This window comes from Solea senegalensis, linkage group LG4 (assembly GCF_019176455.1).
Source record: "Solea senegalensis isolate Sse05_10M linkage group LG4, IFAPA_SoseM_1, whole genome shotgun sequence".
In the NCBI taxonomy this organism is placed as follows: domain Eukaryota; kingdom Metazoa; phylum Chordata; class Actinopteri; order Pleuronectiformes; family Soleidae; genus Solea; species Solea senegalensis.
In genome coordinates, this window is record NC_058024.1 from 233,439 (window position 1) to 258,655 (window position 25,217).

At 39.9% G+C, this 25,217-nt stretch overlaps 1 protein-coding gene across 1 annotated transcript; it reads right to left on the minus strand.

The window, feature by feature from the left end:
* Window positions 1-5,216: 5,216 nt before the first annotated feature.
* On the minus strand, window positions 5,217-20,467 carry LOC122767749 (carbohydrate sulfotransferase 11-like). The gene is made up of 3 exons (XM_044023212.1): window positions 19,886-20,467; window positions 8,265-8,341; window positions 5,217-6,550 (listed from the first exon to the last, which is right to left on the minus strand). The coding sequence occupies exons 1-3, from the start codon at window positions 20,025-20,027 to the stop codon at window positions 5,705-5,707; spliced, it is 1,065 nt and encodes a 354-aa protein (XP_043879147.1). The 5' UTR covers window positions 20,028-20,467; the 3' UTR covers window positions 5,217-5,704.
* Between the last annotated feature and the right edge of the window lie 4,750 nt (window positions 20,468-25,217).

Genomic DNA, 25,217 nt, shown 5'->3' on the forward strand with positions numbered 1-25,217 from the left:
CCAAAAGATATGATCTCAGCGTCACTGGAACATATAAGACTACTCAGTCAGGGTTCAGCATGGCAGCAGTAAACTGTAATTATAATATAGACGATGCTCGGAGCTCGTTTAAATCAGTGGTGTGAAACATACAGACACGACTAAAACAGGAAGACACTGACAACATATCAACTGCTAAGGACATCACTGAACTTCTCAAACATCTGGAGACAGAGTGATGACACAGTGATGAACAGAACCCAACAGTATGTTACCTGCACCACAGTGAGTGTCATGAAAAAAGTGTCAAGCAGATGTGTAGATGTGTACTACTCTGTCTCCTTTGTGATTTTAGTGAGAGCCCCTTCCCAAGTACTCAATAACCAGGATATGAAAACAATGCTACGATAAACAAAGCAGCAGGTTCTAAGGAACACAATTTACCAACAAAAATCTCACTTGAAACGAAGAACACAAAATCAGAACCAAGGCAAAGAGTGAAAAACAAAGATATGACATGAACGATGACTCTGGCACGAGATAGAGAGAGATGCAGACACTAAATACACATGAGGGCGGGGCCACAGCAGTAAACAATCGGGCAATCAAGGGAGATGACACATGGAGGAAGTGAAAGTGTCCTGAAATGAGAAGAGAGTTACTCTTTCAAAATAAAACACAGCAAGTCACAAGACAAAGACAAGTGTCACTGCAGTGTGACACTCTCAACAAGACTAAGATCTCAACAAGACTGCAAGCAGTACAGACCAATGATGTCATGAATGATCAGGTACAAGAGTGAAGGAGTGAGGAGGGAGGAGAAGAGTGAGCTGTAACTGCTGCACATGTCACCACAGCAGCAGGAGACATTGTAACCTCCCAGGGATCTCAGCTTAGTATTAGAACCTATTAGTTCCACACAAGTCTTTAGTTCTTTGAAAGGATTAGTTTTTTTAAAAAAGCATTATTTCTGCATTTGATAAAATGGTAAATAAAACTAGATAAAAGGCAAGTCATGTGTTTCTGGTAATACAGGAGCTAGCTAAAATAACAGTTTTAGTTTCCTATGGGATCATTTTATTTTTATGTTGCTGTATATATGGGATTTGTTTTTAAAAATCCAATCATTTATGTTGTTATTAAAGAAAGATGTATCACTATTTCATTTGCACTTTTGAGTGAATGAGATCATTTACTTCCCTTTACATCAGAATCGTATCCAGTCTCCAGATCAAATCTCTCAGTTAATGTGTTCCATGTTCTTCCTGACTTTTCCATGGTAAAACAATGTGCCCGAAGCGTCATCAATTATGTTTTGATAAAAAAGGAAAAGAAATAGATCATTATCAAATGTAATATTCATGACATGTCAGTCACAGAACACAGAAAGAGAAGGATTTTAGCACATTCAATTTAGCTTTCGTAAATAGCAGGTCTTTAGCAAGCAAATCATTCTTAATTAATGATTTCATTCAAAGACAAAACCTTGATTTTATGGTTTTAAGTGAAACTTGACAGCAGGTCTTACTAAACTTTAGCAAGGTTACATAGGAATGGAGGGGAGTTGTCATCTTGTTTAATCACAGCCATTGTGACAAGAAGATATCGTATGGAAAGTTTGACTCTTTTGAATATGTTGCTCTTTAGTTAAAATGCTCGTCTATTCTATGCATTGATTTTGACTGTGTTGTTTTAGTGGGTGACTTTAATAATCATACTGATAATTGCAAAGATGGAAGTGATCGATTTTGACACCATTGATCATGATATTCTACTGCAGAGATTGGAGCAGACTCTTGGTGTCACAGGTGCTGCCCTCTGCTGGTTTAAATCATACTTATCTGATAGATTCCAGTTTGTTCACGTTAATGATAAAGCCTCACTACAAACAAAAGTTAATTGTGGAGTTCCACAAGGCTCAGTGCTTGGGCCTATACTTTTTACCTTATATATGCTTCCTCTAGGGAACATTATTAGGAAACACAACATACACTTTCATTGTTATGCAGATGACACACAGCTATATTTATCGATGAGGCCGGATGAAATAAATCAGGTTGTTCAACTCCAGGAATGTCTCAGAGACATTGTCCTGGATGACCTGTAACTTTCTACTTTTAAACTTTTATACTCGGCCCTAAACACCTCAGAGAAAAACTTTCTGATCACATTGTCACTTTAGATGACATCACCATGACTTCCAGTTCCACTGTGAGGAACCTTGGAGTTACTTTTGACCAGGAAATGTCTTTTGATTCACACATAAAACTAATTTCCAGAACAGCCTTCTTCCACCTGCGCAACATTATGAAAATTAGAAACATTCTGTCTTTACAGGATGCTGAAAAACTAGTTCATGCTTTTGTTACATCTAGATTAGATTACTGTAACTCCTTATTATCAGGCTGTTCCAACAAGTCTGTTAGAATCCTTTAGTTCATTCAAAATGCTGCAGCACAAGTTCTGACAGGAACTAGAAAGAGAGACCATATAACTCCAGTGTTAGCTTCTCTACACTGGCTCCACCCACAGTTTAGAATTCAATTTAAAATCCTCCTCCTCACGTACAAAGCACTTAATGGTCAGGCCCCTTCATACCTGAAAGACCTAGTCTTACCCTATCATCCTAATAGACCACTTAGGTCACAAAATACAGGTTTACTTGTGGTTCCCAGAGTCTGTAAGAGTAGAAAGGGAGGCAGAGCCTTCAGTTACTAGGCTCCTCCTCTCCTGTGGAACCAGCTTCCAATGACAGTTCAGGAGGCGGAGCCTCTCTCTGTATTTAAAGTTAGACTTAAAACTTTCCTTTTTGATAAAGCTTATAGTTAGCACTGGTTCTTATTATTCTTATTCTCATCATACATATCATCACCATTATTATTGTGCTATAATTAATCATTTTTATCAACACTATAAATGACATCATAGTTGTATAAACATGTAATCATTGACTGTATAAACTTATAACTTGATACAGTTGTGTATCTGCTCCTGGTCTCTCTCCCTCTTCTGTCTCTACCTCATCTCCCTCTTGTCCTTTCCGTTGATGGTCTGTTTTTCTTAGTTAAGTTTGGAGGCTCCAAATTGTCCTCTGACCAGGGCCTCAAATTACTTAAACCCACCCCTGACCTTCACATCAGATAAGTTTGACAGATATATGCTGCTCTAGTACAGGCCCAGAAAACCCAAAATATGTGATCAATCGTTAGATGTGCCTTCAAAAAAGTTATGTCCCTTGAGTAAAAAAAGGGTTAAAAAAATTAAGCTATAAAATTTGTATAAATTATTATTTATTTTGTTTATTTATTTTTAAACCAACATCAGTCAACCGTGAATTCATTTTTACATTTTTAACCTGTAAATTGCCTAGATTTGATCATGATGCACCTTTATTTTATGGTCTTAAAAAAAAAACTTCATACTATACTTCATTCATGGTTTGAATATTGCAAAATGCATTTGTCAGTGATGGTAAAAACAGTGAATCAGTTCTAGATAACTAAAAGATTTGTTCGTTGACTGAATCGTTTGGTTTGGTGTATTTAGCGACAGTTCTGCTGTCGCTAAATACACCGAACCCCTCTGTTTAAATAGAGATTGTAGAAATGTCTTTGCTAAGTGTTGGACTTTATCACACATGTTTTGGAATAGTAAGTCTTTTGAACTGATCTACAGGTTCAGTTCACTGGTACGCTGATTATGATTAATGTATCATTTTCATAGTGTTTCCTCACAGTGAGAAGAGCAGAAACATGTCAGTCTGCTGTTTTTGTCATGTTGTAGTTTAAACAAAGGTGGGGAGATTCAAAGTAATTCAAGTGTGGATTAAATATTCACAGAAACATTGCCTTTACTTTTGTTTGTTATCCTATGCACTTTTTACATCGTTTGACTTGAAATACAATTTACTTTACTACATTGAATCTCTGATTGTGTCTATAAAATGATTTTAAATGATTTTGCAGTGATTTTAATGTTTGGATGTGTTTTTTTTGTGAGAGGCTTAGGCTGAGATAAACGTAGTTCTGGATTTTTCTGGAGTTTCTACTGTCCCACAATATAAACCTCACAAATTAAGTTGACATCTATTAAAACTTAAAATTAAAACTTCTTTCCTCAAATTCAATCATGATGCTAATCTCGTTACTCAAAACATGGCTGCCTGGATATTTTAGGAATATGTTTGCTTTCCTTGCATTTCAGCAGATTATAGCCTATAGCTAAATCTGAAGATAGAATTTCAAAAGCCCACAGTCACAAAATAACACATTTGTACTTGCAGGTGAATGGGTTAGGGTTGAGTGGATGAACATCTCCAGTGTGCTCTGATGTAAAATCTGTCTTTCTCTATGGACTTTGGTACAGAACGTTAAACTAGATTTATAGACCTAATATTAAAATTGTAGACTGTGTGTATTTATTGAGCTCTGTAGAAAGATCATCTATGACACAGCATTATTGTTAACTCTGTGGTACCATCACCTCGTTGCAGCCATGACTGCCATGAGAATAAGTCATTTTTGCACACACCAATTAGTGATAGTGAGTTTGTCTTGTGCATTAAAACATCCTTATTAGTGAACACACAAAAGCAGTACCTGCACCCATAATTATGGAGGTAAACTGATAGAGTCTGTAGGTAAGTAGGTCAACTAAATGCACTGTGTATGTGCTACTTTTAGCTTGTTTTTCTTGAAACACTTCAAAGAATCTAATGAGTCTTGTTTATTAAATGGTTTGTTGTGTCATTAAAAAACAACATGTTTTAAAAATCCATCCATTTTCTACCGCTTCATCCTCCACCCCACCTTATCGCCCTATGAGGTGGTAGAAAATGGAATAGAATAGAACTAGTACAGCTTTCTATGTTGTCACTCACATTATCTTTGTGGAAAGACAGAGGTACTACACAGGGATATCAAGTACAGCCTTGGACTGGAAATGTGGTTTTTCATTTTCATTTTCCTGTATGGTGTGCTGCAAGGATCAGTCTTATTCTCTCTACACAAGCTAGCCTGAGGACACATTACTGACCAATATGGTGTCTCTTACCATGTTCACACCAAAGACACATGTACTCTAAGTGCCTATCCGATCATCAGACCCAGTAATACTGAACTGCCATGTTATGTCTCATGTGCTGCCAGCTGTCTTACATTACATTAGCCAAACGTCACAATGTTTCCATGTCACTAAATAAGCAAAAGCTTAAAAAGTCAAATATTCAAAACAACACATTCTTGCTGAAATGCATTTATTTGAAAACTGTGAGAACTATATACCTATTAAAGTTTGAATGAGTCCAAAATTCCAATAAATACAGACATTATCACAGACACACACACACAAAAACAAGCTAACAAGAGTTCACAGTTGCCATCGTTTGGGATCAAAACAAGGCCCACTGTTAAAGGCACCTGTTCACTGTTTTAATACTTTCATTGTGTTACTGCACATTGTACACACACTTGAAACAGAAAACTAATACAATTAAAAGGCCAATAGCATTTCACACATTCAGAGGAAATGACCAACTTCTACTTGGTCACTGTTCAGTGAAAAATACTGTGTAAGGCTGAAGCTTTCATCTCATGATAGAAGCCCCTCCCCTCGTCTTTTCTGGAGCAGCTTTCTTGGAAAACAGTGTCAGTAATAAGACAACAGAACTGGACTCTTCCTGGCTTCATAAGTCCAGTGGAATCTGTGGCTGGTCAACGTCCCAGCCTCATCTGAGCTTGAGGTAGGATGGTTTGGAATAGTTGAAAAGCAGGAAGTCCATACGATAGAGGTCGTAGAGTTTTTTCTGGTAAAAAGGGCTGATGTTGTGGAAGAACTGTGCTGCCATGTCTCCTGTAGTCCTGGTGCTCTTGGATGAGGCAGGGAAGCTGACCTGGTCCTCCACCCCGGCCAGCTGCAGCACATAGCGGGAGTCCTGCTCCAGCGTCTCGTATTTCCCCACCACATCATAGTGAATGAGGCATGGATGGCACAGTGAGTGCACCCTCTCCCAGTGCTCGTTAAAGGGCTCCTCTCGCTGAGTGGTAGGGTCCACAAGATAATACACAAACTCCTCAAAGGAGACATCATTTCCCCTTTCCAGAGCCTCCGGCTGAGGGTCTGCTCTGTGCCGCTGCACTATTTTTGTTCCATATCGTTTATGAAAAGCTGTGTTGTAACTTCGCGTGAATTTGTTGCGATAGGCAGACACCAACCTCTCAAAGGGCTCCCGTACGAAGACGAATTTCAGGTAGGAGCGCAGCCGTTGGTTGATCTGGGAGGTGGAGTACTCTGACAGGGTGCGGAGGTTTCCTGGGATGTGGGCCTCATTGGCTGGAATAGCCAATGGATCTCTTTGGGACCCAGCAACACTTGTCAGTACCATAAGAACCCGCTTCCAGTTGGTGCAGGCCACTTTGGGCACGTAACAGTACAACAAACCGTGCTGATCATCAACAATTATGTGCTTCAGGTCCTCTGGGATAAGGACTCTGCGTTTGCGGGTGTAAGAGTGGCAAGCTTCCTCTAACAGCTCCCGTCGGCCATGATGGATCCCCTGTGCTGCTGATTCAATCTGCAGGGAGACAAAAAATATTTAACAAGTGAAGGAAAAACTGGTGAAATAAAACCTTACACCTGGCCCTTTTGCAATGGATGCTGTAGAATAAACCACTGCTGTGAACCTCGTTCAGAATAAACCACTGCTGTGAACCTCATTCAGAATAAACCATTGCTGTGATCCTCGTTCAGAATAAACCACTGCTGTGAACCTCATTCAGAATAAACCATTGCTGTGATCCTCGTTCAGAATAAACCACTGCTGTGAACCTCGCTCAGAATAAACCACTGCTGTGAACCTTGTTCAGAATAAACCACTGCTGTGATCCTCGTTCAGAATGAACCACTGCTGTGAACCTCGTTCAGAATAAACCACTGCTGTGAACCTTCATGTCGGCTGCACACACACACACACACACACACACCATGGTGCTTCACCTCCTGTGTGCACCATGCAGGAGGTGAAGCCCCGCCCCATCTCTGTCTTCTACTGGTTTTTGTCTGTGAATTTGGGCGAGTGCTAATAAACAGCACCAGTAAATGGTCTGCATTTATATAGTGGTTTTCTAGTCCTGATGACCACTCACAACTGCTGTATTCAACACTTTTTTGCCATTTACCAACAAGTCTGTTAGAACCCTTCAGTTAATTCAAAATGCTGCAGCACGAGTTCTGACAGGAACGAGAAAGAGAGACCATATAACTCCAGTGTTAGCTTCTCTACACTGGCTCCCCATACAGTTTAGAATTCAATTTAAAATCCTCCTCCTCACGTACAAAGCACTTAATGGTCAGGCCCCTTCATACCTGAAAGACCTAGTCTTACCCTATCACCCTAATAGACCACTTAGGTCACAAAATACAGGTTTACTTGTGGTTCCCAGAGTCTGTAAGAGTAGAATGGGAGGCAGATCCTTCAGTTACCAGGCTCCTCCTCTCCTGTGGAACCAGCTTCCAATGACAGTTCAGGAGGCGGAGCCTCTCTCTGTATTTAAAGTTAGACTTAAAACTTTCCTTTTTGATAAAGCTTATAGTTAGAGCTGGTTCTTATTATTATTATACATATCATCACCATTATTATTGTGCTATAATTAAAAGTCAATATCAGTATAATTTTTATCAACAGTCTCTGCTGCTGCTTATATAAAGGACATCATAGTTGTATAAACATTCAATTTCAATTCAATTCAATTCAATGTTATTTGTATAGCGCCAAATCATAACATACATTATCTCAAGGCACTGTACATAGACAACATCAAGGAGAGCAGAGAAACACAACAGTTCACACAATGAGCAAACACTAGGCATCAGTGGAGAGAAAAAACTCCCTCTTAACAGGAAGAAATCTCTGACAGAACCAGACTCAGAGATGTGCGGTCATCTGCCTCGGTTGGGGTGAAAGGAAAAATGGGGGACAGAGGAGAGGTGGGGGACAGAAAGGGGGGAGAGAAAGGACAAGAGGGAGATGAGGTAGAGACAGAAGAGAGAGAGAGACCAGGAGCAGATACACAACAACTGTATCAGGTTACAAGTTTATACAGTTAATGATATCGACTTTTAATTATAGCACAATAATAATGGTGATGATATGTATGATATGGATAGCCTCGAAAACTGGATCCTAACAGTAGCTACCCTGCGAACGACAAATGTTGATTTTCTCTACGAATTTTGGTCGGAAAAGGCTGTTGAAGGTGATGGAAAAAAATATTTCAAAGTGTACTGACCTGGTCATCAAGAAGTGTCTGTAGTGGACTTCTCCTGGACTTCTGACCACTGCTTCTTTCACCAACAGACTCTGAGGCTGAGGAAAAACAGACAATTTCAATTGAACAAATAAAAAACTACCAAGTGTGTCATACACTGACAAACTGACTTCATTAACCATCACTCTGAATAACAAGGATTCATAAAGTTATAATCTCACAAACTACCTGAACAATGGTTTCAAAAGGTTTCATCATACATCATCAAACATTAAAACCAGCAATATTTCATTCTGCACCATTAATAATGGCTAGTGATGTGAAACTTGTTTTTTCTCTCTCATCTCATCACAAATCCCTGCTGGCAACAATCTTTGAAGTGAACTTGGGGTCTGCAGAAGGACAATGATCTGAAGCACACCAGCAAGTCCACTTCTGAATGGCTAAAGAAAAACAAAATGAAGACTTTGGAGTGGCCTAGTCAAAGACCTGACCTGAATCCTTTAGAGATGCTGTGGCATGACCTTAAAAAGGCGGTTCATGCCCAAAAACCCTCTAATGTGGTTGAATGACAACAATTCTGCAAAAATTAGTGGGCCAAAATTCCTCCACAGCGTTTGTAAAAGACTCAACACAAGTTATCGCAAACACTTGATTGCAGTTGTTGCTGCAAACGGTGGCCCAACCAGTTATTAAAACACAAAGTAAAGTATTTGCTGTAAAAAAATAAGAGACGAGTCTAGCTTGTGCAGCAGCAGCAAACCCCTTAGTCTCCCCATGGTTTTGCAGGTTATGAGTGATAATCATGAATTATCCCAGTTGTTTTTAGTGGTGGTACATCACTGTTGAATGAATGTAGGGCAAACAGTGAACTGTGGGTTTTTTTAATGTGTGAAGTAAAGCTGTCTCTTGTCTGTATAGCATCACATTTCCACATGTGTGTGAGTCTGTGATTTATTACTTAAATTATTTTTTTTCTCTGTAATTGTTTTCTTACATTTTCTGCTGTGGTATTATATTTTTAGGAGCTGTCACGCTGACATGAGCTGAGCTCACAAAGAGACAATCGATGGGTCTCAGACTCACTGAGAAACAAACTGTTTTCCAAATACTGTAAAGACCGGTAAAGTACTGGAGTCCATGCACCGATCCGATACCGCATAATTTATTAGAGCTCCGTTAGCTCTGACACGGTTCCTCTTCGCCGCTCTTGAAACAGTTGCGCTGCGCTGTTTTAGAGGTGTGAAGAAGAACTGATCACCCGACACCTGTAGACAAGGAGCTAACGTTAGCTCATCATATGTTTGGCAGCATTTACCAGTTAGCTCCGTTAGCGCGCCTACAGTCAAACTGGAGCAGCCGATTATTAAACGTAAAGAGCAGCGCGACAACTAAGCAGCGTACCTGTGTCATGCGTAGGGATGTAACGTTTATCGGTATGACGATAAACCGCGGTAATATTCCCGACGGTTAGTACTACCGTTTCAAATTTTAATTTTTAATAAAACCGTGATTGATTACCGCAACTGATTACCGAAAAACTCAGTGATACTGCTCATTTCCTGAAGAAGCAGCGGCACCTGAACGACACTCGCTCAGAAGCCGGCGCGCATGCGCAGTTTCCACTGTCCTGTGACAACACGGCTGAAGCCACCTGCGCTCCAGAGATTTCCCCCCAGTAAAAAAACAAGATCAGAAGTCTGGGCATATTTTGCATTTTTAAATGATGTTGACGGTAAAATAATTGAAGACAAAAAAAAAACTCCGCGAAGGGGGGTAACACTTCCGTGACCACCACCCACAACCTTTCAGCGAGTGTAAAGTAAGTCAACGAAAACGGGATTTCGGAATAGTGGGAAATGTCATGGTTTGTCTGTAAAACGTTCCTATTTTCTCAATAAAGGAAATCTAAGTGAAGTGTTACCTAACGTTACTCCTGTAAAAATACATGTTATTGGGCGCTATCAGCAAAAGCGAGTAGTGTGTGCAGACGACACGTACCGTAGCAGAGCAAAATGTTTGTTTCTGTGTTTTTTTTTTTATTTTCATGCTGTGTACGACCGCTGCTACTTAATTATTATACAACAGAGTGAGGACCTGTGTGTGTGTGCGCGCGTGTCAGTCAGTCAGATGATAATTAATAATAATAATCATCATATAATATAAAATATATTTTCTAAAATAAAACTTTGTTAAAAGATTTCAGTGTGTGTGCTCAGTACTTTTTGAACATTTTGAACACATCTAACAATACCGTGATAATATTGATAACCGGTGATAATTTTGGTCACAATAACCGTGATATGAAATTTTCATATCGTTACATCTCTAGTCCTGCGTATGTATGCCTCTGTTTTTAAAGTTTAGCGTTACTTCAGAGACTCATTTTAACAATCTGGAGTCATGTAAAAATGATGTCACGCGCATCCTTTCCATGTCAGTTGTCATGGAAACATGAAGCTCTGCCAGTGCTGCGGTGTTTGGACCAGAGTGAAAACAAACGTACAAGCTGAAATAACATATCACTGGTAAAAATAAATGGTGTCCATTTGCTGTATTTGTTCATGTTTTACAGAGAGTTTAACCTGAGCCAAACCTTACCACCAATGATAATCATATCACAGTCTATATATGATATATATTTTTTTATAACACACTGGTATCGGTATTGGTACTCTGTATCGGCCGATACCCACAGTACAAGTATTGGAATCGGTATCAGGAGGGAAAAAATGGTATCGGAACATCTCTAACTGAGCCCTAAAGCAATGGCTGAGCAATGCTGAGCCAATTCCTTTACTTTTGCCATAAAATGAAAACATTTGGGTTTGACATCAAAAGATAAATATGAGACAAAAGATGAACATTTCAGCTTTTACATCTGGGTCTGATAGACAACAAAGAAGATAGCACCTTTAGTTTGAACCCACACATTTTTCATGTGAACAAAGTATTGGAACATGTGACTCACACATCGGCATGTAGACTAGCGGAGCCGGGAATTAAACCTACAACCTTTGCGTTGAAAGACGTCTCGCTCCACCACTGAGCTACCATCGCCCCGGTGTGTCCTATTTAGTGCTATCAAGCGATTAACAAAAGTGAGAGATTAATTAATTATGATCTGTAATTAATGAATCAAATTAATCTCTTTTTTATTCACAACTTGCAACTTGCTGAGAAAAGCCCTTTACTTGATGTATTTTCATTTAAATTCATTATTACAGCAGATCAAAAGATTGATATATAACAAAAAGTGGTTTTATAAAGTAATTTATTGTTTTAACAAACTTGAACAGATGCAGCCATTTACATTCCACTGTGTTCTTTTGTCAAACTCCAAATAATTCCTGTCCTGTAGCAACAATGCCTCATCTCTGGCCAAAAAATCCCAACAACACCTGTACTTCCTCCGCAAACTGAGAAGAGCAAGAGTCCCGGCCCCCATCATGCACACCTTCTACAGAGGCACTATCGAGAGCATCCTGACCAGCTGCATCAACGCGTGGTGCGATGCCTGCACCATGTCCTGCCGCTAGACTCAGCAGCGCACCGTGAGAGCAGCTGAAAGGATTATTGGTGTCTCTCTTCCTTCACTTATGGATATTTAAGTAGAAGTGGAGTTTCCGGGCCAAAACCAACAGGCTTAAGGACAGTTTTATCCACCAGACGGTCAGGAGGCTCAACTCCCTCCCTGCTGAAAATTGGAAATGTAAGACCCGGTTAACTGAGCTTACTGGCATATTACACGTGGAGAAACTTGGATACATGATGACTGATCATCTTGCATCAACTGATCACTGATGACAGTATATTTGGCAGCTATTCCCTGGATCACCTTGCAATACAGCCTCTGACGAGTGGTAAAACTAATGGTAACACCTTTATGGCTTTTTTGTATGGTTTGAAAAAAATCTACTAAAAACAGAGAAGAATGGTCTTTTCAAACTAAAATGTGAGTCTACTTACAATCATTAGCCTTTTTTATGATCAAAAAAAGTTTCTGTCAGTCTACTTCTCCTGCTCAGCAGAGCGATTTCTGTCTTGTGATCGGTCAGCTACTAAGAGCATTCCCACTCTCTTGTGATTGGCCAAAACTGTAAGTGGTCATTTTGAATGATAGTAAATCAGTCTACTCAAATATAGCTCCACTTTGTCAATTCCTGAACTCGCCTCCATGACATAATTTTGGAGCAAAGGACTGACATCCTCTGTTTGACAGAGACTTGGCAGAAAGAACTGGACTTTTTTGATTAAATCAAGCCACTCCTCCAGGCTGTGTTTACCTACAGAAGCCTTGCACTGGTGGTGGGGGACTGGCTGTTATCCACCATGCCAACATCCTGATAAAAGGGGTCTCCATGCCTATTACCACCATATTTGAGAGTGTGGTGTTCTCATTGGCTGGCAGTTCTCAGCTTCAGACAGTCCTCATTTACCTCCTACCCAAAGCTCTTGGCACGTTTTTGTCTCATCTGATATCTTATATTTTGACACATATTTCGGCTTTAACAGATATTGCGCCTCCTGCAATTTGAAAACTGCAGTACGCCGATTTCGACAAAATTTCAATTAATTGTTCAGCCCTAATACACACACGTATAATTATTTAATGTTTGAAATAGTTATCTCTGTCATCAAGAATCCATCATGGAGAGCTGACACTACTACCTTCAGACTGAGTTTGGTGCTGAGTCCTTAAGAAGACGTTTAGCAGCTTATCAAGTGTCTAGTGTTGGTTTGTGCAGCTCCGGAGCAGGAGGAGGAGCTGCTGTTCAGAGGACGTAACGTTAATTCAAGTTTCCATTCTACCCCCTCTGTAATATATGACGACATGCAGATCTTATAAGTGACATTTCATAACAAATTTCAAAGACTGTACCTGTAATTTGATGCAGTGGTACAATAACTACAAATCATATATAGCAAAAGCAACTGATGATTGATGATGAGGATAATGAGGATCCTGGATCCTAAAGTATAGATTATTTTTATTTATGTGTCATGCATTAAGATATATTTAACCAGATAAAGTAAAATTAGGCTGCAGAATATTAATAGCATGATAGTTTCAGCTGGATTTGGCTGACTTATAAACTCCACACAGTGTAAAGCTTTCATTTCCAGGTGGCCATGAGTGCTTTCTTTGAGATTCCATTCCATAACGATGGTCAGACAGTTCATATTTTAACTGAATACCTTCTGGCTCTGCTCTTGTGTTGTTGATATTGATATTTTTATCAAGAAAATGTAGTTTTTCCTCTCATGTCTTTGGTTTTGTTTGAGCCAATGTGTTATGAAGAGGACTTTAAATCCTCAAAAGACCTTTGTGACTTCACAGATTATGTCCTCTTTTCTAACAAAGGTTTTTTTTTATTGACTGATCTCAAATCAACAGGCATGTAGTATTCCTCTCCATCTTTATGAAAGGGTAATGCCCCTCTGCACTATACATCGGCACATTCTTTAAGGCAGTATGTGTGGCTGCATGGACACTGTCACATTCCATCTGGCTGGAAATTGGCTAAACTAAACCTTTCTTACTGCATGGAGACACATGTGGCTCTAAAACCAGTGTTCTTGTTCTGAACACAGCAACATGCTCAGTGATGAAAGCGGTGATGATATGATATGTGGTGAAGTGGTATGTTTTTCATTTACGAGGAACATCTAAGTACTGGGGTGTTTTCCAAACAAAGATTTTTAGTAAAGCAGTATTTAGTTGTATGAATTTAAATGTGATATGATTTGATGTAACAGCATGTAAAACTGATGACATGAAACACCAAATGGGTTGGATTAGCTCGTTGGACATCTTAGACAGGTGTGTCCAATCATGAGAAAATGCATTGAAGTGAGAAAGAATCAAAGCAGCTCTCAAACCATCTGAAAACAAAGATAGTTCATTATCATGGTTTAGGGGAAAGCTACAAGAAGCTTTCACAAAGGTTTCAACGGTCAATTTCAACTGGAAGTAATGTTGTCAGGAAATGGAAGGCCACAGGCACAGGCCCATCCTGGAAAGCCAATAACAAATAAGTAATCAGACAGTCACTAATCAGTCGTCAAGATAAGATTTCCAGGTGTTTTGTTGGGACAGCACCAACAGCAGTGACAACATACTACACACTTGGGGCTCAAACTCTTAATCCAATGATTGTGGTTATTTTTATGATGTTGGTTCTGTAATCTTTAAATGAACTTGGTATCACTGCTCAGTCCACGTCTTATCTCATAGAAAAGTGGATTATGGTGGTATAATAAAATAAAATGTAGATGTAAATAAGATGTCTTATGATATCAAATGGTTTTATATCACTTTACAGTTTTTCCATGCACACACATTCATAGAGCACAACTACGCATTCTATTACACACCCATTCACACGTTGCCAGCACAGCCATCAGGAGCTACTTGGGGTTAAGTGTCTTCACAGCACAGCGAGGATACAATCTACCACTGATTCACAACCAGCCTGGTTCATAATAACAGATAAAACTGTAGAATGTAGTGATGCTCATTTGACTTGCACAGGGAGCCAGTCATAGTAATTATGGTACATTTTCACGGCACAAGCATAATCTTCTTAATAGAACATTTACTTTTACCTAATTACAGGAACTAACAGTCAGTGATGCAGCTGCCAAAGAGAGTTTGTCCTCCCTGTCCTCGCTACAGTCCACTCTTAATTTGGCCAGTTGTCTAAACACATCGCCACTTCCTAATGGAAATTACCAGCAACTGAGTAACATATTTCCCAACAGGACCACTCCCAAAGCCGTCTTTCCCCATCTTACATGACACACCAGTCCGCAGAGATCACTAACAAATGCCCAGCAGACTGCAGGTTTCAAAATTCAGTGAAGGAATACAGTGTGTCATTACTGCCCTGTTAACGTGGCATCACTCAACTAGACAAGAAAAGTACAATCTACATTTTTCAGAAGGTATTCAACAAAGAAGCTGATGAAAATGTCAGGGAATTAGCTAATTAAATTGTTGAGCTAAGGGGAAGCAGAAAACAAGGACTGTTTACATATACAGAGCATATATATATATATATATATATATATATATATAGTAGGGATGCACGATATATCGGCATTAATATTGTTATCGGTCGATGTTCGTCATTTTTTAACATATCGGCATCGGTCCAATGAGTAAAACTGCGCCGATTTTAACAACCGATGTTTATACCCGTCTAATTGCTGTTTGTGTATGTGTGTCGGGAAGGGGACAGCGTCAGTGATGCAAGCGCAGCACAAGATGTGTGTGTGTGTGTGTGTGTGTTGAGGAGAGAGAATATTAGCGGTGTGGGCGATTTTTCAGGGTGTCAATAGAAGATACGCGAAAAGCATTATGCAACACTTGCAAAGTCAAGGTAATGCGCGGAGGGTTCCGCGTCAAGTCATTCAATACCACAAATTTGATTATGTCATTTGAAAAACCGCCACGCAGAAGTACAAAAACAACGGCAGGAAGCTAACGCTAGTAACATTAGGCAGCAGACAAAAAAGAGAGCAGCGCAGCTGGGACTCGACCAAAGGAAGACATTGGCCAGGGCAATAACGATCAAGGTAATGGAAATGATTGCTCTTGACGACCAGCCAAGGGTTCCGACGGTTGATAGCGCATATTGAACCCCGCAACAACCTGCCAAGTCGGCGCTACTTTTCCGATGTTTTGCAATTGAATAAATATCTGGTTGCCATGAATACTGGCAAGTTTGATAAAGTATTTTAACATGTTTTATTATGGCAGGTATTTTGTCTTGTCAGGTATTGTTTCTCATATCTGTTGTGTAGTTTTATTGTTAAGGGAAGTGGTGCGGTTGTTGTTGCTGGGAGGAAGGGTTGTTGACTTTATTTACGTACCCAGTATAGACGCCCTTATCTCGGTTACAGTAACTTTGGCAGGGTATTATTTTTATTTATATTCATGTTTGTAATTTATGATCCAAACTTTCTCACAGGAGTTTAGTGAGTTGAGGGCGTTAAACTGTACTTTAATTTAGCTACACACTTGCTACAAGTGGTAAAGGTTTCTAAAAACCTTTACTTGTAGTTGGTTACTTGTGTCTTATGTGACCTTGTTATTTGGAGGTAAAACATGTTTTGAAAATAAAGGAAGACATTAAAAAATTCAGCTTGCATGATTTTCATTCTGTACAAACTTTTATCATCTCAGAAACTTTTTTTTTAAAACATATATCGATATCGGTAGATATCGGTTATCGGCCATAGCAGCAATATTAATATCGGATATCGGTATCGGCAGAAATAGTCATATCGGTGCATCCCTAATATATATATATATATATATATACATGTGCTATTCTGAGCAACACTGTCTCAACTGTTAGCTGAAATACCTCCACTAAAGAGATTCACCAACCTTACCTAAGGACTATTCAAAGGAAGCACTACTTTTGTTGGTTTAACCCAAAACTCTCCACCATTCCTGTCAGCTCCTACAGGAATGAAGCCTGAGAAAATGTAGAAAATATAGAAAGGGTGATATGTGTTCCTCCAGTCCAAGACATAAACAGAGCTCTGTTTAGGTCCCACTGGGAACCCCGGTACCCCCCCGCCCACACCTTCTTGGCCTCTCTGCCACAGAGCAGTTTAATTAAGAGACACACTGTACAAGAGAAACCCCAATCCTTTTAGGTTACACATGTGTGTCTAAGGGGTTTCAGTGCAAAAGTGGTATGTCATGGTGGTGTAGTGTCTGTTTCTTGAGCCTTTGAAGAGAATACCTGCAGATGTGGGGAGAATCATCATTTCTAACTAAAATGTTCCACTTGCAACCTCTGACACTGTTGAATATGTCACTCTGCAAAGGGTGAAGGTAAAAACACGAGAGCAAATCACATTTTTGCAGCAGCTGTAATCTGTTGTGTCCTTTGCTCTGCTGGATCCTTTCCAATACTAAAATTATCATTATCTTGAAACTTGAGTGCCTATCACATGTCTCCGTCACATATCTCCGTCACATGTCTCCATGTTCCAGCCAGGACATACCAGTCCATTTGCAGACTAAAGTTGTATAAAAATGTTTAATATTCCCTGAGGGAGGAAAGCAACACATCTGCCATAGTCATAATCCTGAGCTCAACACTTATTCATGAATATGATGGGGGAGTTCAAAAGGACTCGTGAACAGAGTAAATGACAATATTTGAATACAGTATATTTATTCACAGGGTCTAGCTTTTCCAGCGGGTCATCAAATGCAGCTGCTGTACTGACTCAATGACAACACAAAGATAAGGAGTTAGGGCCATAGATATCCAAAGGAAATGTCTAAACATGTCCACATTTAACAGTGGAGTCTGGTGTATTTAGTGACAGTACTGCAGTGTCTGTGCTCCGGTCATACAGAAAGTACTGAACCATTCTGTGAACAAATCTTTTGAATTAACTGAGCCGAATGATTCAGCCCCGAAAACGACTGCTTTACAAGTCACTAGTTTGTGTGTCACATGTAAAACAATGTCACTGCAGAGGTACCATGGTAATGGAAAACTGGACTGCACAATTCCATGAAGTAAAGGTGGGTAAAATAAAATCAATAACCTCAATCTCATAGAATCATGTAAAGTATCATTTAGTAAATATTAAATTGTACTGAAAATAAACATTAACTGTTAGTTTAGAGAAGAAATGTTCCTCTGCTCATCCCCTCCCTTCCCTGAGAGCTACGGTGGCCTCTACCGTTCAAATGTCGTCCTCGTGATCTGTGACCGTATCATCATATATTGTATCGATCATAGACGTGTATGATAGCGAAACTTATTGTTATTTTTGTTCATATCCTGTTAGCATGTGATCGCTATAATGGTGGATCAGATTCAGCTCCGGTGGATTACTGATTCAGATTTGGCTTGGCCATAACAGGAGGACTAACTCACAAAGCGTTAAGCTTAACAGTTCCAAGTCAGACTCTCTTCGGCTTTCTCCAGCTCTAGAGGAAGTTAAACGACAGATTGAGTCATGAGTGTGTGTGTGTGTGTGTGCTTCAAAGCCTGGAAAACCAGATCTACATCAAGATGTTTGGTCTGGGCTCAATCTGAGGGGTCGGATAGACGCTTGTCTTTCAAAATCTCTCTGCACGCAATAGGACAGCGCTACAAAGATTCCTGTAAGCCAACAAATGTTCTATAGGATGCATATGCTGTGGGCGTGCTTGTACATTCAGCAAGTATCTTCCAAAACCAGAAGAGACCATTCTCACAGGAGACAACTGGACTTCTGTCAACAGCCACTGTGCATTTCATTGATAAAGACTGGACCCTGCAGTCGTTTGCACTAACTGTGAGTAAAACAAAGAACCATGCTATGAGTTCAAATATGAAACATAAAACTATCTTCTCCATCATTGTAATGGCCTTCATTAAAGGCCATTAACTGGCCCTTTAATGAGAGCAGCGGCTCTGAGTACCTGCTGGGGGTCCCCAAAATTAAGGTTGATAAAAAAATGTCATGATAATAATTACATTATTACATGAAACACATATATAAATTAGTTATGAACAGGTCCAACATTGTTTTTTTTGTAATTATGGACCCTATCCCTCACTTCGGGCAAATTAGTTGTTTTTACCCGAAATGGTACAGTCTTCAAAATTATCGTAGTATCGAGTTAGCGCCAGTTCTCTTGTAGTAGCCTGAAGTTTGCCATATTTCTTTATCAAGTTGTTTTTGAATGGTGAAGCTGGCATAATGGCGGGTAAGACACATGACTGTGGTGATTGAAAACTGCAGGATGACACCCATGCGTGCCTTGCTGGTAAGTCTGCCGGACTGATGTTGACATGTCAGTCAACATCAGGTGTGCACGCCGCACGGCTGACCGAAACTCAGCCCGGCTCTCGGACTCTCTCGGTGCAATCCTTGGGCAAAGGTTTGCACAAAAGAAGCGCTGCAACACCACACAGCTCGCATCTGATAACTGATGACCTCTGCGTGAATGAGGCGACGACAAAAGTCATGCAAAGTGTGCGAAAGCAGGAATCCATTCTGACCAATTATGATTAGGGCCTCCAAAAGCTTAGTAGTGGCCCTGGTGTCTTGCACGGCCCACTTAACTCTTCTCACTCTTAGACCACATCATTCAACAGAAGTGAGCTTCTTTGTCCCTGATAATGTAAACAAACTGGTCTGCCTCAGTCACTGGCTGCATACGTGCACCTTTTTCAAATGGAACTGGCACAAAGATGGAACATACTGTATTTTGTTGTTATCATTTATATTACTAGTTAATAATATAAGAATATAATTGCCATTTCAGCTGATGTCTAATTTTATTGGTCTTGGCCTTTAACATGGGCCTGAGTTCTGTTATTATTTCTATTTGAGAATATAAGAAAGATATTTGTGCTAAATTTATACTTCACATGAGAGAAACTCCGTTTAAAGTTTAAAGAAAGTCTTTGAATTCAAATATTTTTTTGTGTTGATTCTACATTCATTCCATGATGTTATATAATAAGTATCTGTTTTAAGCTTCAGGTTTATTTTCATGATTAATCGCGATTAATTGCAGAAAACTGTGCGATGAATTGTATGTTTGTTTGTTTTAATCGATTGACATTTTAATATAAATATTAAGAATTATTATTATAGTATTTTCTCACCTGGCTTCAGGTTGCTGTTAAAGTAGAAGACGGCCATCATGAAAAAGGCCAGAGAAAAGGCAAAAATCATACGAGTCACTTTAGGTTTCCACATCCTGAGTCTTAGGTCGCGACCGAGAAGCCAAACCCAGCCGGTGTTCATGCGAGGAGAGAGGGAAGGATGCGTTGTGTGTTCGGACGTTGGCCGGCGGTGTCTACTTAATGACGGGCAGCAGCAGCAGCAGCAGCAGTGACCGGGCTCGCTGACCTCTGCTGCTCCTTATCTTCCAGTACATCCTGGCATAGTCCAGCCCGGGAGTCGCTGCAGTGAAAAGGGACGGAGCGAAGACAGAGCAACCACGGAGCCGGGCGCTTCTCCTTCTCCCGCTGCCGCTGCCGCTTTGTCGGGGAAACGAGGCCGTCGACGGTCGCACGCAGAGCGACAGACCGAGGACCGTTATCCGCCTCTCTGTTCCACTGTCAGGGGACAATGTGGGGGTCAAGCAGCCGCTTGGTTTAATCATTGAACGCCCTCGGTCTGGAACTCAACAGAGGCTCGTTAACTGAGCCAGAGAACACGTGTCAAGTTTCCGGTCTGACCTTTCAAAATAAAATGCCCACAATATAGGCTACATCAGGTTACGGTAATCTTCTGTATTTGATGACTGTATTCCATGAATTAAAGTAAAATATGGCAGATTTCCCTTATGCTAACAAAAGCCTTATTTCTCTTAAATTCGGTTTACAAATGTTGTTTAAAAGCACTACACACTAGGTACAATGTACCACCTGAAAGGTGAGTTATGTGACGATGTTGATTAAAGAGCATGATGATTGCACAGGTGAGTCTTGGACTGGTCACAATCACAGTTATTATGAGGGTTTCCACCTATCACAAATGAAAATAAAGGCCGACTAATCTAGGAAATGTATTTATATTAAAGAATAAACATTTATTCTAATGTATTAACTGTTAATCCATTAGTACTGTACATTAAATAAATTATTGTTCATTAGACTTTAAAAACTCAACATCCTAAACAATCAATCAAACCACAATAGTTTTATTTGTTGCTGCTGCTGCTGTTATTGTTGCTGCTGCTGCTGTTATTGTTGCTGCTGCTGCTGTTATTGTTGCTGCTGCTGCTGTTGTTGCTGCTGCTGCAAACAAACAACAAATCATTTACAACCTGCAAGAAAGTGTTTTATGAGTGGAACAAAGGAAGCCAGAGGCCCGACCCAACCCATTTGCAGTTTTTTTCTGACCTAACTGGCCGGCCTTACCCGTTGAGAACTATAAACCACAATAGTTTACTAAAATAAAATTAAATAAAATTAAATAAAAAATATGACCATGCACTCAAGCGCGTCGCACCCGTGGGAACACCCACACTTTTTCGGCAGTTGTTCCGCAGTTCAGCACAGACGTCTATTTTGATCGTGATTGTTGTGACAGACATATGTATTGGACATTTATGGAAATACGGAACATCGTGTCCCATATTGGGGAAATAAAGGACAATTCCGTATTTTACGGGACGGTTGGCAACCGCAGTTATTATAATTAATGAAAACTTAACGAAATAACTAAAATAGGAAAAAAAAATTCCTTAAAGGTAGTTGCTGGTAACATCTAGAGGAGAGAATACTAATTTTACACTAATTTACTTATATTTATACCTGTATAGTTTTTCTGGTTCAAACTGAAGAGGAAATAAATAATAAAAGATAAACAGTTATATGTGCTGTATTTACTTCAATACTATCACATACATATCTATACTGTAACAGAAAAAAAAACATGATTCATGGTTTATTGTTGTGTAACAAAAGTGTGGTGCACTCCAGCTGAATATGAATTAACTTTCATATAAAACACTGTGAACAATTATAAAACACTACTGCATACATTCAGTAACTGTCTGTCCCATTTTTGCTGGACAGTGCTGGTCCTGTGACATGAAGACATTGTCTCTTTGACAGGGACTTCTCTCACAGCTGTATGAAACAATATTTCAAAACTATTTCAAAACAGTTTAGGAGCTAATGTGTTGCCTGCTAAAGTTTAGCAGCTAATGTGTTGCCCGCTATAGTTTAGCAGCTAATGTTTTACCCGTTAAAGTGTTAGCTGCTAATGTGTTTCCTGCTAAAGTTTAGCAGCAATGAGTTGCCTGCTAAAGTTTTGCAGCTAATATGTTACCAGCTTAAGTTTAGCAGCTTATGTGTTGCCTGCTAACATTTATCAGCTTATGTGTTACCTGCTTAAGTTTAGCAGCTAATGTGTTGCCTGCTAAAGTTAGCAGCTTACGTGTTGCCTGCTTAAGTTTAGCAGCTTATGTGTTGCCTGCTAAAGTTAGCGGCTAAAAAGATAAACAGTTATATGTGCTGTATTTACTTCAATACTATCACATACATATCTATACTGTAACAGAAAAAAAAACATGATTCATGGTTTATTGTTGTGTAACAAAAGTGTGGTGCACTCCAGCTGAATATGAATTAACTTTCATATAAAACACTGTGAACAATTATAAAACACTACTGCATACATTCAGTAACTGTCTGTCCCATTTTTGCTGGACAGTGCTGGTCCTGTGACATGAAGACATTGTCTCTTTGACAGGGACTTCTCTCACAGCTGTATGAAACAATATTTCAAACCTATTTCAAAACAGTTTAGGAGCTAATGTGTTTCCTGCTAAAGTTTAGCAGCTAATGTGTTGCCCGCTATAGTTTAGCAGCTAATGTTTTACCCGTTAAAGTGTTAGCTGCTAATGTGTTTCCTGCTAAAGTTTAGCAGCAATGAGTTGCCTGCTAAAGTTTTGCAGCTAATATGTTACCAGCTTAAGTTTAGCAGCTTATGTGTTGCCTGCTAACATTTATCAGCTTATGTGTTACCTGCTTAAGTTTAGCAGCTAATGTGTTGCCTGCTAAAGTTAGCAGCTTACGTGTTGCCTGCTAAAGTTAGCAGCTTACGTGTTGCCTGCTTAAGTTTAGCAGCTTATGTGTTGCCTGCTAAAGTTAGCGGCTAAACGTTTAGCAGCTTATGTCTTGCCTGCTAAAGTTAGCAGCTAAATGTTTAGCAGCTTATGTGTTGCCTGCTAAGGTTAGCAGCTAATATGTTCCCTGCTAAAGTTTAGCAGCTAATGTGTTGCCCACTACAGTTTAGCAGCTAATGTGTTGCCTGCTAAAGTTAGCAGCTAATGTGTTACCTGCTAAAGTTTAGCAGCTTATGTGTTGCCTGCTAAAGTTAGCAGTTTATGCCTGCCTGCTAAATGTGTTTAGAGCTAATGTTGCCCGCTACAGTTTAGCAGCTAATGTGTTGCCCGCTAAAGTTTAGCAGCTAATGTGTTGCCGCCAAATTTTAGCAGCTTACGTGTTGCCCGCCAAAAGTTTAGCAGCTAATGTGTTGCCCGCCACAGTTTAGCAGCTAATGTGTTGCCTGCCAAAGTTAGCAGCCAATGTGTTGCCAAAGCTTAGCAGCTTGTGTTGCCCGCTAAGCATGTTGCAGCTCAGCGTGCCACCCGCTTTTTAGCAGCTAATGTGTTGCCTGCTAAGTTAGCAGCTTACATGTTGCCTGCCAAAGTAGCAGCTTTTGCCTGCCAAGTTAGCAACGTAGCAGCTTACGTGTTGCCTGCTAAAGTTTAGCAGCTAATGTGTCGCCCGCTACAGTTTAGCAGCTAATGTGTTGCCTGTTAAAGTTAGCAGCTAATGAGTTGCCTGCTAAAGTTAGCAGCTAATGTGTTGCCCGCTAAAGTAAGCAGCTAATGTGTTGCCCGCTAAAGTAAGCAGCTAATGTGTTGCCTGCTAAAGTGGGGGAGGGTCTGCTGCTCACCGACACAAACACAGACCCACTGGGACAACAAGACTAATCATTGTTATTATGTCACAGTAGAATATTTGAGGAGTTTCCAATGTTTCCATTCAAACGTTATGTGCATTAGTAACTATAGCCATGAAATAAACACCAACACCGCTGTTTTCTAGTTACAGATATAGAACTACACAGAACTTTTAGATAAGTATGTGAAATGACCTGTTCAGCAGAAAACATAAATGTGTGTCCCTCATCAGTGACTCCGCTGGGTAACAGCGGTTTACTCTTGTCATCTCCTGCCGTGAGCACGTTTTTCGTTGCATGTTTCCTTTTCTTTGATGACGCAGATTCAGGCGCTGGTGCTCTTTCTTCGGCAACACAACAGATATGACCCTGCATCCTCAAAAACGCTGAAAACATGCCGTATTTAACTTCTCTCAGCGGACTCTCCCTCTACATTAACTCCACAACTTCCTCCTGTTACTTGACGTCATTTCTTCTTCGTGGCTGGAGTTGGCGTTCCCAGTGTGACATTCAGTGTGTTTGTCTGCATAGGCTCCTGTAATATTATAGGTGTCTTTTTTATGGACACTAAATTAAATTTTTGCTCATATAACCCCAGAATACTACAAACTGTAACTTTAAGACAGTTCCTTGGACAGCACAGCACATTCCACTGGTAGAGACTGGATACTGCAGTCATGAGTAAAACAAAGAACCACGCTATGAGTTCAAATATGAAACTTGCATAAGGTACATATTCACGAAACTATTTTTTTAAATACTCAAAAAAACATTCTTAAATGTGAATACATTTTAACGACATACTTATCCTGCAATTCACATCAATTCTACTCAGTTATACGCAGGACATTTTTTGCCTGAAGCAGAATGTGAGGCCTCAGTGACGATTATAACTTCTGTCAGTCAGAGATTATAAAACTCTTGACTTAACTCTGCTAGTTTAAAGACAGAAAATCACTTGACAAGATTAGTCTAATGGGAATAAGTTCAACCATCATAAACTCTTGATCCACTTTGGAACGTTGGCTCTTGCACACTGTGTCAAAATTTGAGTAAAAAAAACCTCATAATGAAAGGATGCATTTGGCACACACAATATCTGATGAGAGCATCAGGGAGTTTAACCTCCACAGAAGACTTCATGTGACTGGAACAATTTTGGGTTCAGCTAATTAGAGCAGGGCCGACATCCTGCTGCTCTGCTTCTGATGTTCCCCGCATTCCAATCGTCCTTCTCAGACGTCATGGGATCAAATCCCTGGGAGAAGTCCCTGCGTGTTAGCCGCTATGCGACTGATCAAACCACAGGCCTGATGGTAAGATGGTGTGATGATTACAGTCAGAGTGGAATGAGGGCTAATCATTGGTAGATTAAGACCAAGGCCAAGAGTCAGTGAACATTCCAAAAGCAACTGACCAAACAGTTGTGCAAGGGCAAAGGTCACAAAGGCAGGTTTGTTAAAGAAATCTGACGGAGAATACGGATTATTAAGACTAATACCCCATTCCCAC